Source organism: Colius striatus, chromosome 3 (assembly GCF_028858725.1).
Source record: "Colius striatus isolate bColStr4 chromosome 3, bColStr4.1.hap1, whole genome shotgun sequence".
In the NCBI taxonomy this organism is placed as follows: domain Eukaryota; kingdom Metazoa; phylum Chordata; class Aves; order Coliiformes; family Coliidae; genus Colius; species Colius striatus.
In genome coordinates, this window is record NC_084761.1 from 46,518,384 (window position 1) to 46,531,913 (window position 13,530).

Here is a 13,530-nt window from a genome sequence, read left to right on the forward strand (position 1 = left end):
ATGGAGCTCTGTTTGCTTTTAAGTATTTACTTAGTGCTAACTCTAGGCATGGAAAAAAAACTGTTCTCATTTATGTACTATAAAATATATTCTTAGCAGTAATTACATATCAGTCACAGATTATCTCATTAATAACAACAAAGCCAGAAAACAGGTAAGTCATCTTTCTTCTTGCAAAAGTTAACTGCATTGGGAGTCACAAGGAGAGAAAAAGCAAGAAAAGGCCACATTTTCCAAACTATTTTTCAGTGCTCAAAAGTGGTTTGAAAGTTTGTACTCTCAAACATGCTGTCCCAAATTGGTAAGATCACTATAGATTTTTAAAGAATAAAGGCACTTTGTAACAAAAACAAACTCTTGCCATACCCTACACACTACTCGCATTCCTTCTATATCTTCAGATGACAGTATTTTTATTTGAGAGGTTCCTTTTAATGCCTGTTCCGATTCAGACATTCCTGAAAAGAAAAAAAGGGGAGGAGAAAATAAGAGAAAAAAACATGTTACAGAGAGGAGTGACTGCTACACACATCCAAACAACCAATTTACTTAGCCTACCAATGGCAATCAAAGTTGATATCTTCTCACTACAGACTAAAGTAATGAACCCACCAAGTCACAGCGTTATCATCATTATCTAGCTTATCATAAGCCCTCCACAATATGGTAATGCCCCCATGTGCTCAGGATGCCTGTTTTCTTACTGCATAAAACCATCATTACCGGTTAGTCAAAACACAACCTTAAAAAAAAATCACATTTACATGGAAATAATTTTATTCATATTAAAGTCAGGGTTTTTTTAGCTGCAAGTAAATAGTAATAAATACTATTAAAGGGTCAAAGAATTATAAAAGCTTGTGAATACCTCTAGGTATACTACTTCTATAATCAGCTGATGAAAAAACCTAAATTCTTTCTGCCAAAGTCAGTGCAAGCTCAGTTTTATAGTTGAATGATCCCCTAAAAGCCAGTATTTTGTGTTGTTTGAATATTTACATTCTCTAAAGAATAACTAAAGAATGGTTGAAGATTTGAAAATAATTCTAACAGACCACTGCAACTTTTTTTGGTAGAAAGGGCAGAGCACCAATACTGATAAAAAAACCTAAGAAAATGCCAAAACAAACTAATAAACAAGTAATTTTGAATGCATTCTCTGTGTCCAAACATAGCTGGAACTCATCTATATAATTTTTCTGTTGGGGGTTGCTTACTGCAGTTTTTTTTTTGTTTTGCTATAAAATAACACATATCCAACAGACACTGATGTCACTGAGAATGGCTTAGCAGGATTCACCTGTGTCAGACAACTTATTCCTGTTTGTTACGAAGTTTACCGTGAGACTAGGACTTGCATAGTTTGGGGTTTTTTCTTCCCTGAACATCTTTGAAAGAAAAGACTTGCAACGATTATTTCTGAAAAATCAGTAAGTTAATGTGGGGGATGAAGAAGTTTTGTGAGAAGAACAGATAAAAGCAGTATTTCCTTCGTGCCTTAAAGGCTTTTTCAATTAAAATAAAAACAGAAAGCAAACATAGCACTCCATAACTGTCTTGTTTCAAGTTACCTAGTGGGTGATCAGCATAATCCGGTCGCTGAATGTAACTTGGCACAGGTCTTGTTGGCGTCTAAATAAATGATAACCAAAGCTGGTTAGGTAGCAAGAATACTTACTTCAATCACAAAAACAGACACTCATGAAGCAAAATGAAATACAGTGAAATATGGTAAATTCTACTTAGAATTTAGGAAGTATGCAAACTCCAAAACAGTTCCAATTTTAATTTCTCAAAGATTCTCCTGTTACTCTTTATTGTTATTATATAAACTTCTAAAAGCCAACTTCATAGCTTTGTAAAAAAAAAAATCAAACTTTTATGTGTCAGGTAAATTAAACTGGTTTTATAACATAGCGTCCCTATTAACACTGTACTGTTTATTCAGCTACTTTTCAGACTGCAAATGCAACCGTTCCAAATACATCCTTCCTCTCTCTGTTTATTAGGGTTTATTAGCAAGATTGTTATATCTAATCATCACCCTAGTCATTAGCACTTTTTGTTATAGTTTCATTTGCATCACTTGGAAGACAAAAAAGCAAATGTTCAGCAATAACACTACTAAATTGCTTGGCCGGACACATATCCAAGACACTTTCTCCAATAACACTACCAACACATATGGGCTCAGGCTCAGTTAATCTGTTCTGATGAGCCTGTAACAGATGGAGAAGACTATAGAGAGGATGCCACATGGGCAACATTTCTAGCACAGGCCCATCAGAAGACACATGTAAACAAAATGCCATTATTCCTGTAAAAAATTTGGCTTATTCCATGTACAGACTTGTACCAATTAAAAAAACACAGCTATACTGAGGTTGTCTTCCAAACCCACCTTTCCACAGGTGAAAATGATAGAGACTTCAGTCATTCTTCACCATTCCAGTGCTGGAGAGTACTATAACCTCTGTTCCATCAGAGCTGTTCATCAGCTTACTCACCAGGTTATTTCACAACATTTACATAAAATAATATAAAATCATTTATTTAAATTCTAATTTAATTCATTTGCGTTTTTCTGAAACCAGCTGGCCCATTATTGGTGAGAACCACAAATATCTAGAAGACCTCATCTGAACTAGCAGCAGCTTTTTGCAGGATAAATGTCAAAACGTGCAGCCAAAAGGTGTGAGTTTAACCCTGTTACTGATGTGTGTTACCTCACAAGCACTTCCTTAATTTTTAATGTATCAAGAGACAGATCAAGTCAAATCAAAATGAACCTCAATAAGGACATAGTTACACAATGACCTTGCCATCAGGTTCACATTGTTGAAGAAGCTTTCCTTTCTCAGCTAAAATTTGGGAGGTAATCACGTCAGCACTGATCCATTAGTTGCCACAAAATGTAGCAGTGCTGCTGTACAAAGTGACACTTAGTGCTTACCAGTGGATAGTGTGGCCTGAGTTTACCAGTATATCGATAACCAGACCAGGGATTTGTGTTCACGTCACCTTCCAGGGTCCAAGAGGAAACTTCACGTTTAGCTTTCTCATCTTCTGAAAAGACAAAAAAGAAAAAAAAAAATAATGCAGCAGCAAAATCAGTCCTACTAAGAACTGTGAGGTCCATGAAGTGACTTAGATGTACCTAAGTCTAGATTTGACTCTTCCTGGCACTTCAGATACTGATATATCTTACTGCGCAAGAAAGGAGGAAAAGGAGGTAGGAGGCCTCCATGGATGATCAAGGATCTGCTGGGACAACTCAGGCAGAAAGCAGCCATCTATGAGAGGTGGAAACAGGGGCTGGCTTCTTGGGAAGAGTATAGGAACATTGCCAGGGCATGCAGGGGTGCAGCTAGCCAGGCTAGAGCCCTTCTAGCATTAAATTTAGCCAGGGATGTTAAGGACAGCAATAAGGCATTTTTCAAGTACATCAGCAGCAGAAGGATGGTGAGGGGTAATGTGGGCCCGCTGCTAAACACTGAGGGTGCCCTGGTGTCTGAGGATGCAGAGAAGGCCGAAGTACTGAATGCCTTCTTTGCTGCAGTCTTTACAGCCAAGGCTGACCTTCGGGAAGCCCAGTCTGGCAAGGATAACAGGATGGCCAGGACAGCAGAGGACTTGCCCTGGGTAGAAGAGGAAGAGGTAAAAGACTTGTTGGCCAAGCTTAAGGCTCATAAGTCAATGGGTCCTGATGGGATGCATCCTAGAGTGCTGAGGGAGCTGGCTGATGTGATTGCTAAGCCTCTCTCCATCATTTTTGAACAATCATGGAGGACAGGCAAAGTGCCTGAGGACTGGAGAAAGGCCAATGTGACGCCAGTCTTCAAAAAGGGCAAGAAGAATGACCCAGGAAACTACAAGCCAGTCAGCCTCACCTCCATCCCTGCAAAAGTGATGGTACAACTCATCCTGAATGTTATCACTGAACATATGAAGGAAAAGATGGTTATCAAGGGGAGTCAACATGGCTTCACCAAGGGGAAATCCTGTTTGACCAACCTGATAGCCTTCCATGAGTGTATAACCAGCTGGCTAGATGAGGGAAGAGCAGCAGATGTCATCTACCTTGACTTCAGCAAGGCTTTTGACACTGTCTCCCATAACATCCTGATCAGAAAGCTCTAGCAGTGTGGCTTGGATGAGTGGACAGTGAGGTAGATCGAGAGCTGGCTGAATGGCAGAGCCCAGAGGGTGATGATTGATGGCACAGAATCGAGTTGGAGGATCAGTTCTGGGGCCAGTCTTATTCAATATCTTCATCAACGACCTGGATGAGGGCACAGAGTGTACCTTCAGCAAGTTCCCTGATGACACCAAACTGGGAGGACTGGCTGATTCCCCAGAAGGCTGTGCTGCCATTCAGCGGGATCTCGACCCACTTGAGTGTTGGGCGGAGAGAAACCTCAGGAGGTTCAACAAGGACAAGTGTGGAGTCCTGCATCTGGGAAGGAACAACCTCCTGCACCAGTACAGGCTGGGGGTCGAACTGCTGAAGAGTAGCTCTGCAGAGAGAGACCTGGGAGTCCTGATTGATAATAAGCTAAAGATGAGCCATCAATGTGCCCTCATGGCCAAGAAGGCCAATGGCATCCTGGGATGCATTAAAAAGAGTGTGTCCAGCAGGTCGAGGGAGGTTTTTCTCCCTCTCTACTCTGCCCTGGTGAGGCCTCATCTGGAGTCCTGTGTCCAGTTCTGGGCTCCTCAGCTCAAGAGGGACAGGGAAGTGCTGGAGAGAGTCCAGCACAGGGCCACCAAGATGATCAGGGGACTGGAACATCTTTCATATGAGGAAAGGCTGCAGGAACTGGGGCTGTTTAGTCTGGAGAAGAGGAGACTGAGGGGAGATCTTATTAACATTTATAAATATCTAAATGGTGGGTGTCATGAGGTTGGGATATCCCTTTTTTCTATAGTAGCTAGTAACAGGACAAAGGGTAATGGGATGAAGCTGGAACGCAAAAAGTTCCACTTAAACATAAGAAAAAACTATTTCACTATAAGGGTGAGGGACCACCAGCACAGGCTGCCCAGAGGGATTATGGAGTCTCCTTCCTTGGAGGTCTTCAAGACCTGCCTGGACATGTTCCTATGTGACTTGATCTAGGTGACCCTCCTTCTGCAGGGGGGTTGGACTAGATGATTTCTAAAGGTCCGTTCCAACCCCTACCATTCTATGATTCTAAGATATATGAAAGTGTAAGAAGCAGTTATTTTGTGTTGCCCTTAAGTTTTTCACATTCAAAACTCACATCCTGCCAACTCTCTTCAATAGCTGAGGAATGTCAAGACAGCAGTACTGAATGCATTATCAAAATGTAGTAATAATTTAAGTTGCTCTTTATTTGTAGCTCTAAAACACAGCTCTCTGTTTGTTTTCATTCTTGAGAAAAAGCATATTTCTACAGAAACACTCTTGCACTGTACACAAATGTTCCTTTTTTGTGATTTCTCTTTACATTTGGTGACAGAAACAACCCGGGGTGGGAAAGAGGGTATCCAACTGGTAGTTTCAATACGTGGAGCCTACTACACCTCCAGATCTGATGGAGAGAGAGCATGTGTTGCCTCTTTTGCGTTTCAGGACCGGCAGTGCATTCACCTCACAAGATGTTCTCGGCCTACTGGAGCTTCCCAGTGCTCTCAACCTTGTGAAATTCATGCCTGATGTAGTCTAGTGATTGAATTCATTCACGAATAGCACAGCCCTAACAGGACAGATTGAAGGTCTTGACATAAAAAACTAAAACAAGTAGATCAAAAGCATTACCAAAAGGAAAATTACTTACTCCTAAAAGAGGAAGCAGAGATTAAGAAATAACACGGTAGCGTTAATCTTTAACTCATAAGCTGGTAAGTCTGTTTTCTCTTTTCATATCTCATATCTCATAAGAATAAAGCAGTGGCAAAAGGTCTGCCACAGCAAGTCCTAACATGAGTTCCTCATAGTCCCCGTGGCTGACATCTGAGCCATCTGCTCATATTACATTCAGTTAAGATGAACCACTGAGAAAACTTAAAAATCCAAAGTTTTGATGAAGGGGTATACTGTATTCCCTTGAGAAGATGTTTCAGTGGTTTGCTGCATTGAGGTCTTGAGAGCTCTCAGATCCAAGGCAGCTCAGCTTGGGCTCAGCAGTTATCCAGGATGCCAACAAGACCATGGATTTAGTGGAATCATAAAATCCATATCCTGTCAGTCAAACGTAATCATTAGAAGTCTGCTCCAGAGGATTACCACAAGAACTAACAAAGCCAGTTTCATATCCACACATGTACAAACTAATAGCATACAGACTGCAAGTGTAAACTATGAGGCCCTCACACTGGGAAGGCAGAAAGAAGGAAAACATTTCTAATTGTACTACTCCAACCTGTTAACATGAAAGATGGTGAAAAGTTGTTTTATTGAGTTTTAAGAAAGGAGGAGGTGAATAAGTTACTTGAGGATTTTAATTCCCGACACTTTTTAATCCTATCTCCCTTTCCATGCAGGGGCTGATGAAGATGGGCAGGGAGATGAGGGCAAGGGAGGCAGAACTGCGATCTGCTCTCTTTGTTTGCTTTTAAACTCATGGATTATTTTCACTACTTGGATAAGGAAGAAATTACCAGTCTACTAGTATTTCTGTGCCACAACTTCCAGCTGTGACAAAGGCATACTCTTACTACCTTGAACCAATCTCAGCACAGTCCTAGCCATGATACATCCTCCTATCAATGGCTACACGAGTGCAAAGAAATATTTTCCTTTTTTTCCCCCCAAAGGGTTACACCCCAAAACATATAGCACAGCTGCACTCTGATTGGCTCATTTGCATGAAAGCAAGTGTCTAATCACAAAGATTTCACCAGAGTCTTCCTCACTTTACTGCCTTTTACTAGCTAAGACATCAAAACAGTATGATGGAACAAACCTGGCAATGCCTTACAATAATGGTTTATTATTCTCCTTGCCCTTTATTTCATCATCTCTTTCTGTGTTCATATACCTGGCAACATAGCTCAAGGAATACTTCAGGCAAATAGAAAAGGGAACAGGAACAGACTTCAGTATCACTGCCTCTGAAATTTTACATAGATTTTTAGATTAGCGGGAACTGGAAAAAACTTCAGATATGTGGAATCCACTGGGAAAATCCATAGCATTCTCAGATGCAGAACTACAGAACAGTTGAGGCTGGAATGGACCTCTGGAGGTCATCTAGCCCAACCTGCTGCTCAAGCAGGGCACCTAGAGCCAGCTGAACAGGACAGATCAAATTCAAAACAGTATTAAAACGGATTTTTAAAACTGTACTTACTCGCTTTTTTGTGTAATAACTTGTGAGTGGCCCAGCTTCCCTTAAAGCATTCCTAGAATTGCAAACAAAAAAGATATATATATGTGTTAAGTAGCATTATCCCAGCCGGACATGTCATCCCCACAAAAGAGAGAAGCAACTGTATTTTAAAAGAAATCAGAAGACTGATTTTATTAACCTTTGAGGCAATATGCAGTAAATGTTACTGTAACTGCTAGCCTTAACAGAAAATACTACATTCAACAGTTTACGAGCCAGAACAGACAGAAAGCACAGCCAAACAGATGCATTCGTCACAGCGAAACACACTGATCTAATCCTACCTACTAATATTGGCCTCTTATCATTTTAATGAGTAACTAAACACCACAGTTGCTCCGAGTTGGCTGAAAGAGTCTATCTCCACATGAGATCTTACAGCATTGCAGCATGTAGGGTAGTGCTCCTTTGGCTCCTACAAGAAGTCATCTCCTGCTAACTGCATCTTTCCTGCCACCTTCCTAGCAGAGGAAAGCAACGGAGGCCAATCAACATCACTGCTCTCTGCAGCAGCTCTGTGGAGAAAGAACTGGGGGTCCTGCTGATAATGAACTAAATATGAGTCAGCAATGTGTCTTTGTGGCCAAGAAGGCCAATCGCATCTCAAGAAGAATGTGTCCAGCGGGTCCAAGGAGGTTCTCCTCCCCCTCTACTCTGCCCTGGTGACGCCTCTGCTGGAGTACTGTGTCCAGTTCTGGGTTCCCCAGCTCAAGAGGGACAGAGAACTTCTGGAGAGAGTCCAGGACAGGGCCACCAAGATGATCAGGAGACTGGAGCATCTTCCTTAGGAGGAAACACTGTGAGAACTGAGGCTGTTCAGCTTGGAGGATCTCATTAATACTTGCAAGTACTTAAAAGGTGTATGTCAAGAGGATGGGGCAACACTTTTCTCTGTAGTTTCGAGTGACAGGACTAGGGTTAATGGACAAAAGCTGGAACACAAAAAGTTCCACTTAAGGAAAAATTCTTTTACTGTGAGGGTGCCCAAAGAGAGTGTGGAGTCTCCTTGTCTGGAGGTTTTCAAACCCACCTCGATGCGTTCCAGTGTGACCTGATCTAAGTGGTTTTGCTTGAGCAGAGGGGTTGAACTAGATGATCTCTACAGGTCCCTTCCAACCCCTGCCATTCTATGATTCTATGATCACAGGGGAACAAATAACACTGATTAAAAGGGGGCAAGTAAGAACTACTGAACAGAAATAGGAAATTAAAGAAACCACAGGCAACAGAAACTATAAATGGAAATGAAGAAAAGAGTGACTGTGAAGGAGTTTATTTTTCTGCTCTTCCCAAGTACAAATAGAGCAGTTCATACAGGGAATAATGACTTAGCAAAGGAGCAGAAGGAAAAGGTTGTCAGCTGGAGAAGAATAAAGACTAAGATGAAGGAAAGAGATGGAAAAAGGAGTTAAGTAGAAAAGTTGCAGAAGGTGCACTGTAGGTGATCCTTTAAAGTGCTAATTAGGAAGTTACTTGGGTTTATACAGCTGCAAGTCTGATTTAATGGCTATGTGCACTCAAAACAACAATTTGAAAACAGCTAATTTCAATAATTTATAATAACGGCTGAATTTCTGAAGAAAGAGGCAAGAAGCAAACTGTTTTGCTTTATAAAGAAAGACAATACTAATGCTGAATCATCATTGTAAATCTACCATCCAGAGCCAACAACTGCTTCAACCTAAGGTATCCAATAGCCAACCACTCTGAGACAATAAATCTGTAAACGAAGCCTGGTATGTAACATCCTACCCCTGCTTCATGATTGTTATTGAGCCATCTTAACTGTCTGCTCCTGTAGAGCCATCCTCTCTCAATTTCTCTTTAGTCTTGCAACCAGTAATTATCAAATTGTATCCACCAAACCACATTGAAGTGGCACACATGTGGTGTCTATGTTCAAAGAGACCCTGTTACATGCTACCTCCAAAGCCAGGTGTTTGTTGTCGTCTCCTGCGCCATGTAATTGAAGTCACCACATTCTCTGGAGTGGTGCTACGTAATGGTCTGGACATCAAGAGGCTTTGAAACCAACATTTCTGATTACCAGACAGAATATCTCTTTTTACAAGCAACAGGTTTTACTGTCATACTCATATAACCCGCTGCATACACAGACCTTTGCACTGCACTATTGTCTGTTTTCTGTTGGGAGAGCTGTGAGAAAAGGAGTAGGTTTTAACTAAGGCCTATTTTAAGAAAAAAAAATGTAAAAAGCTAAAAATCCTATTTCAAAGATACTACAACTGCCAGTATGTCTTTAATCCCCTTTTAAACACCAGGCCTCTATTCTGAAGAAGGAGGATTACATAACTAAGGACTTAGAGGAGCTGCAAAGACTGCAAATCTAGAATCCAATTCTTGGGACGCAAAGGAGCATTGGGGAATGAAGACATCAGCTGTGGTAATTGCTGGTTCATCCTCTCCTTCCTCATGACATTTTGGGTGTATTCTCCAATGTCATTCCTTTTCCAACACCAATAGTCTTTCCTCTTTGCTGTTTCATTAACCAGTGAAAACCAGGCAAACCCCACATTGCTGACAGTATCATAACCTAAAAGGCTCCATTTCAGCTTTTTATTTCCTGCAGCTGTAAACAACCAAAGAGGATCCTGCATAAGGCTGCCATATGTCTGAGTCTTCCCAAATATGTTTCCCAGATTTTACTTGCCCTCTATTTCCAGAGGAATGGCAGCTTCATCAGCACTACTACAGCATAGCTTCAAACAAGATACTGTACATGAGGACATCCCAGACATGTGCGCTTTACATATATTTATCAACTGCAGCAAGTACGCACAGCAAGCTTGAAGCATTTTTGTAAGCACAGGCTATCACATATGCAGTGTACCATCAAAGAATATCTCTGTCTCAGTCTGCCACTTTTGGAAGGTACTCAGAAGTATATGCTGCACATCCACCTACAACCCATGTAGGTGTAGGATCAGTCATATGCTTCCTGTAAGCACTGGACTTACTGGGTACACACAAACTATATTCAACAACTTACAGCACAAGCACTACATTGCACATGCCTGCAGAGCTCTGCCTTGGCAATTCCAGATTAAAATATGGCAGCTGTCATCTCAGAGTCTGGAGAATCATAGCTGAGGTAACAAAGTGCTACCAACATACCAATGCAAACACCCTCACCTTCTATATGACAGACTTCCTGACAAGCCAAGGAAGAAAGCCACTCTCTTTCTCCACCTGAGATGTTTTTTCTCTTCATCTGAGCCAATTTCTGGAGAATTTTCTGGAGAAAAATTTCTGGAGAAAATTCTGCTTTTTGATGAGCCTTTTCCTCTCAGCCTTCTGCTGAGCCATTTACTTCAATCTCCCTATCCTCATTCCTGTCTCTAATGATTCTTCCATGTTCCTATGCCATATACAGATCAGGATAGAAAATTTCCAATGCCTAAACGAACAAAGTCCAGGAAAAATATCCAGGTTGATTTTTAATATTAAGAGGTTGAAGATTTTTTTTTTCTGATATGGTTGGAAAAAAGGAACATATGACCTTGCACAGCTGTATTTGAAAACATTAATTAACTTCAGGGTGAAAGTACACAGGAATAATATTAATTTGGCTTCAAGTTTCTTAGAAGGCTTCCTGGATTTCACTTTAAACACTACATTAGTACATCTGATATTAATATGTCCACTCTTCTTACCTAAAGCATTTGTCTTTATTGTATGTGGTTTGTATAGAGCAATAAAGACAGACTTGGGACTGAAGACTTTCGGACTGAAGAGGACTGAGAAGAAGGGAGGTCAAACGTATGAGAAAAAAAGGTGGGGGTGGAGAGGCAAGCCTCACTTTGTTTAGAATAATCTTAGGTACAACTATTCTATCAGCAAAAAACCCACAATTGTGATTTTTAGACAGACATCATCAACATATTTAAACCTTTAGCAATGTTTCTGGCTTCAAGCCATTCTTACGCCAATCCCACTGATTCTACCTTTCAGAGAAGAGCCTAAGCCAGTGTTCACTAGAATCTGTGCTTTTACCAAAAGGCACAACCAACATAACCATCTAGAAAGATTCCTCTTAGATCACCTTGTGGAAGACATGTTATTTCTGTAAATAATTCTCACCTTAAGGATTAAGCCCAGTATCTGTTTACTGGCTGAAATATTGACAGAAGCATGAAGCATAGCAGAATTTGTTTTACAGTAGAGTGCATTTTCACTACAAACACAAGGATCACTATCAAATACCTTAGGCTTTTTTTTGTTTTATAATCAGACATTGAAAGAACAAAATCCTTTAGAAGAGTTATTGAGCTACTTAGCAAGATTTTTTTTTTCCATGTTTATTGTCATCTTTACAGTAGTAACAGGGAGCTGCTTATTCTTTTGGTTCATGTATCCATGTAACCTGATTAAGAGGTAGAAAAGCACAGACAACCGCAAATTCCAGAGGAGAAAAGGGTGCTAGATCAACCAAGACTAGGATACAACTACCTTACGAACCTCTGATTGCAGAGACATAACCTAAAGGTCCCTTCCAACCCCTACAATTCGAAGTTCTGCAGGCATCGCAACACAGAATTCAAGGCATACTCATCGACTGTGTTTCTGAACTGCCTTTGCAAGGTAGCACCTCACGTAAAGTTAGCTCTGCCAAATCTCGCTGTCTGTGATTTCTGGCCTCAAGGCTGACACTCTTCTTGAGGCTCCCCTTCACCTTCAGATACTGCTGCTTTATACAGTTTAACACTACTGTACAGTTACTGAGAACTCAAATTCATGTGCAGCTCCCACAAAATTACTCCTCTACATCCACTCTGCTCATCATTTAGAGCCACTGTGATGAATTTCCAAAAACATCGATTCTACAAAAGGGAAAAGAAGACAACAGCTGAAACTGAGACTGTGGGACAGGCTGGTTGTCTCTTTGCTTGTCATAGAATCATAAAACCATTACAGCTGGAAAAGACCTTTAAGATCATCGAGTCCAAACACACTGTCATTATACCCTGAACTGTAGTGGACAAACACATCTAGGAAACAATGCCAAGTGGCACAACTGTATTTTTAAAATATTCTGAGCAATTTGTCAAATAGAATTTTTAAACATCCTTTGCAAGGTAAAATTGTCTTGGGCTTAATTGGAGATCATGTAGTTTTGCTTAATGAGAACTTGTTTTCAATCAAACCATCTAGCAGGTACGCAAAACAGATGACAACCTTCAGTACAGCATTTACCTTAAGAAAAATATCAGGTTATGGGTGATATAGATATATTTATACAATATGGATTAATTGAACATTTTATCCGTAAATACAAGTATGTAACGGAATGCAACTGTTTATACATTTGATGTTAAAATAACAGTTGCCTCTTTCTAGCACACTGAACTCTATTCTTCTAGGTGCAGTACAAGTCCCCAGAGACAGTCTCTGGCCTGAAAAACTGTACAAAAGTCCAGAACCAGACTAAAGAGGAGACATGACTAGTCTATTTTTCAAAATAGCTGAATACATGTTTTCAGATTCAAATCCAAGGGGAGTACCTACATGCAGCACCTTTTTATCAACATCGTTGGCTTTCTCTTTCATCTAAAGCCTGATCTCACCCAGAGACTCCTGGGTCTCATGTGACAGAGCCCCCCTTTGAGGAAGGGACTGCCTTTTAGAACTCTTCAGACTTAAAGAGACACACAAGCGTTTTTTAAGAGTATCAAAGGAACAACAGACCAGACACATTCAAACTAGACCATCCTTTCCCTATATTGAATACTAGCTGAGAAAGTCTGCCCATAGAAGTCTGAAGTTTTACTTCCAGAGAGTTATGACAGCACAGTATTTGTGGGTCAACCACGCATTTACCACACACAGATATTTATGGTGATCGATAAGCAATCAAAAATGTCAGCTTCCCGGTGATGGAAATCTTGTTAAAAGATCTTCTAGGAGACAGCATCTGCAGAGTGCCATTTATACCAAAAGGAACCCAAATGTGTTGCCATTGGAGCCAAGCAGCAGGTTTCAGCCTATTTTAGGCACAGCAAAGAACAGTGAACCAAGAATGAAATATGGCACTTACATCCTATGGTCTGACATGAGAGAGGACAAAAAATAGTTTCATCCAGGTCCACTGTTCCCTGCTCCCCACCCTCAACACACTCAAGGTAAAAGGAAATAGCAAAGTGGAGGATGGGATGCC

The 13,530-nt window shown here is 40.7% G+C and overlaps 1 protein-coding gene across 4 annotated transcripts in view; it reads right to left on the reverse strand.

The window, feature by feature from the left end:
• The window catches only part of METAP1 (methionyl aminopeptidase 1), a 31,648-nt gene that overhangs the window by 13,687 nt on the left and 4,431 nt on the right, over positions 1 to 13,530 (reverse strand). Inside the window, exons 2-5 of one of the 4 annotated variants that reach the window (XM_061991753.1) lie at positions 7,317 to 7,368; positions 2,954 to 3,063; positions 1,572 to 1,632; positions 367 to 458 (exon numbers count right to left, since the gene is read on the reverse strand). In XM_061991753.1, coding sequence (XP_061847737.1) covers positions 367 to 458; positions 1,572 to 1,632; positions 2,954 to 3,063; positions 7,317 to 7,368 — 315 coding nt within the window. Of the gene's footprint in view, positions 1 to 366; positions 459 to 1,571; positions 1,633 to 2,953; positions 3,067 to 7,316; positions 7,369 to 13,530 lie in introns of all 4 variants that reach the window. The other 3 variants (XM_061991752.1, XM_061991755.1, XM_061991754.1) reach the window with 3 other exon arrangements.